This window comes from Dacryopinax primogenitus (genome assembly GCF_000292625.1).
Source record: "Dacryopinax primogenitus strain DJM-731 SS1 chromosome Unknown DACRYscaffold_17, whole genome shotgun sequence".
NCBI classification, from domain to species: domain Eukaryota; kingdom Fungi; phylum Basidiomycota; class Dacrymycetes; order Dacrymycetales; family Dacrymycetaceae; genus Dacryopinax; species Dacryopinax primogenitus.
Window position 1 is genome coordinate 667541 of NW_024467214.1, and position 2187 is coordinate 669727.

Here is a 2187-nt window from a genome sequence, read left to right on the forward strand (position 1 = left end):
ATGTCATAAAGGCTTAGTCATGTCTCTTGACCAAGCAATGAGCTGGTGCCCTGACAGGCTGCTTGTTCACTCCAGATAGCAAGTACAAGCATCCTCCATGCCAGGCTGCCCAAGGAATTGACCAAGCTGCTCAGAAAGAAGGTCATATGGCATCTGTTGACAAGGTTTCGGTTTGGACATTGGTGACTGAGACACTGGTTGGTGGTACAGGTCTTTGCCACAGTGAGGGCACTGGGTCTTGAGGTTGGGGTCAGATCCAAGAGGCACAACCATATCACAACACAGACAAATGGTGCATTTGTCAAAGTTGTCATCAAATCCAGTGCATTGATAGATTGTGTGAAGGCTGCGAGGTGCCTTGTCTCCTGGCCTCTTGCCTAGTTTGGGATCTAAAATCTCATAGTGCTTGAGTAGGAAGAGGATGACGCTGAGGGCAATAGTGCAGGCAGCATGGGGGAGATGGAAGACAGTATGGAGGTAGGTGAGGAGCAGGGAGATCACTCGCACAGCTGCATTCTCATGGATCTCACTGTAGTGACTGGCTGGGTGTTTGATTTGTGTGTATTGGGCTGCATTGACCTCCCTAAGGGGGACTTGAAGATCCAGCAGGCCGATGTCTACACCTGGATCTGATTCCCCATCATCATGTAGGAGCTCTTGAGGCTTGTGTGCTTGGATCCAGTCATCCCACTCAGCACAGTTGGGGCCCTCCATGTCCACCTGCTTGCCCTGGGCTGTATCATCCAGCTCTCCTAAATGATCTTGGGCATATATGTCCCCCTGCTCTCCCTGGGCCATGTCTGCAACCACTCCCATATTGTCCTGGGAAGACATGCCAAGATTGCCTTCCAGTAGACTATTGAGCATCAAATGCAGGGCTGCAGATGTTGCTGAGGTATCAAGAGGTGGAGGTGGGGATTGTGGGTCAGGAGGCAGGTTGAATTGGAGATTCAATGACATATGCGGTTGAAATGCCATGGTGAGGTCCGTAGGATCCCCACTAGGAGCATTTTCATCTTCAAGGCCTGAAGGTAAATCGAATGGAATATGGTCAGCTGTGCAAATCTGTGCTTCATGGGAGAGTGGGGTCAGCCACTGGCATGGCTCCTCGAAATGAATACCGTTGAGGTCTGCAGGTGCATTGAGTACTGGTGTCCCAACTTCTTTGACAAATGGTTTGCTGCTGTGGTTTGGCTGTTTCATGAGGGCACAAATGATTTTTGGAAGGGAGATGTGATGGTTGTAGGCCTTCCAGTTGGGGAATAGACAACTGGGTAGACTGTGTGTTGCAACACAATAATTGCAGTCACATCAAAGCTCTCTGTATTTTTTGGGTCCCATGAAGAGGCAAGGTGAAGCTGTATAGACGTTTAATGGAGGGGTAAGCTTAGGAAAATTCAGTGTGGGCACACCTTGTTGACCCTTTAACCCACCCTCCTTGAGTCCTACACATCAACACCTTTTCTGCCTCAATTGTGCTGGGCATGTCTAACCCCAATTCCATTTATAACAGCTTGCTCATTTTCCTTGATAGATTATTATTGATGGGGGCTTTGGTCATCAGCCCCAGGGGAGATCTCCAATGCAGGGCATGATCAGGTCGACCTGCCTCTAAGTGGTGCTGAGCAGCATTAATAGGTGAAGCAAGGGGACGTTGTGGTAAAGTACAAAGGGGCATTCCAGCTGGCACCTGAGACATGCAACACATGATGTGCCAGACATGACATCCTTGAATGGCAATTGTGGGAGATTGCCCCAGATACCTCCCCTTCAGACCCTTTATTCCCTTTTGAGGCATATCATATTCATTCATGATGTAAGGACAGGTCTGGCCTTAGGGGCCTTAAGATATGAGGCCCTAAAGGGTGTAAGCAAAAGAGCAGTGAGAGAAAGACAGCACATGCTACATCCTAGTACAGCATCACTCTGTGGGCACTTGTCAGGGCACCAGCTCATTGCTTGGTCAAGAGACATGACTAAGCCTTTATGACATGGAAGTAGCTGGTATACCTTGGCATGTGCTGGAACCTGCTGGAAGGATTGGATGGTCAGGTGACCTGCTGTGCATGGCTGTGCATGACCTCATATGACCTCATCCTTGGTCATATGACCTGATCACCTGACTAGGCTGAGTAAGCAAGATGTTCTAGCAGGTTCCACCACAGAGGTATAAATATAAGGCCTACT

General features: G+C 49.1%; 1 protein-coding gene across 1 annotated transcript; it reads right to left on the bottom strand.

The window, feature by feature from the left end:
• Positions 1 to 66: 66 nt before the first annotated feature.
• Positions 67 to 1486, bottom strand: DACRYDRAFT_17739 (uncharacterized protein; the record flags this gene model as incomplete). Its single annotated transcript, XM_040771302.1, has 2 exons — positions 67 to 1270; positions 1413 to 1486. The coding sequence occupies 2 exons, from the start codon at positions 1484 to 1486 to the stop codon at positions 67 to 69; spliced, it is 1278 nt and encodes a 425-aa protein (XP_040625995.1).
• Between the last annotated feature and the right edge of the window lie 701 nt (positions 1487 to 2187).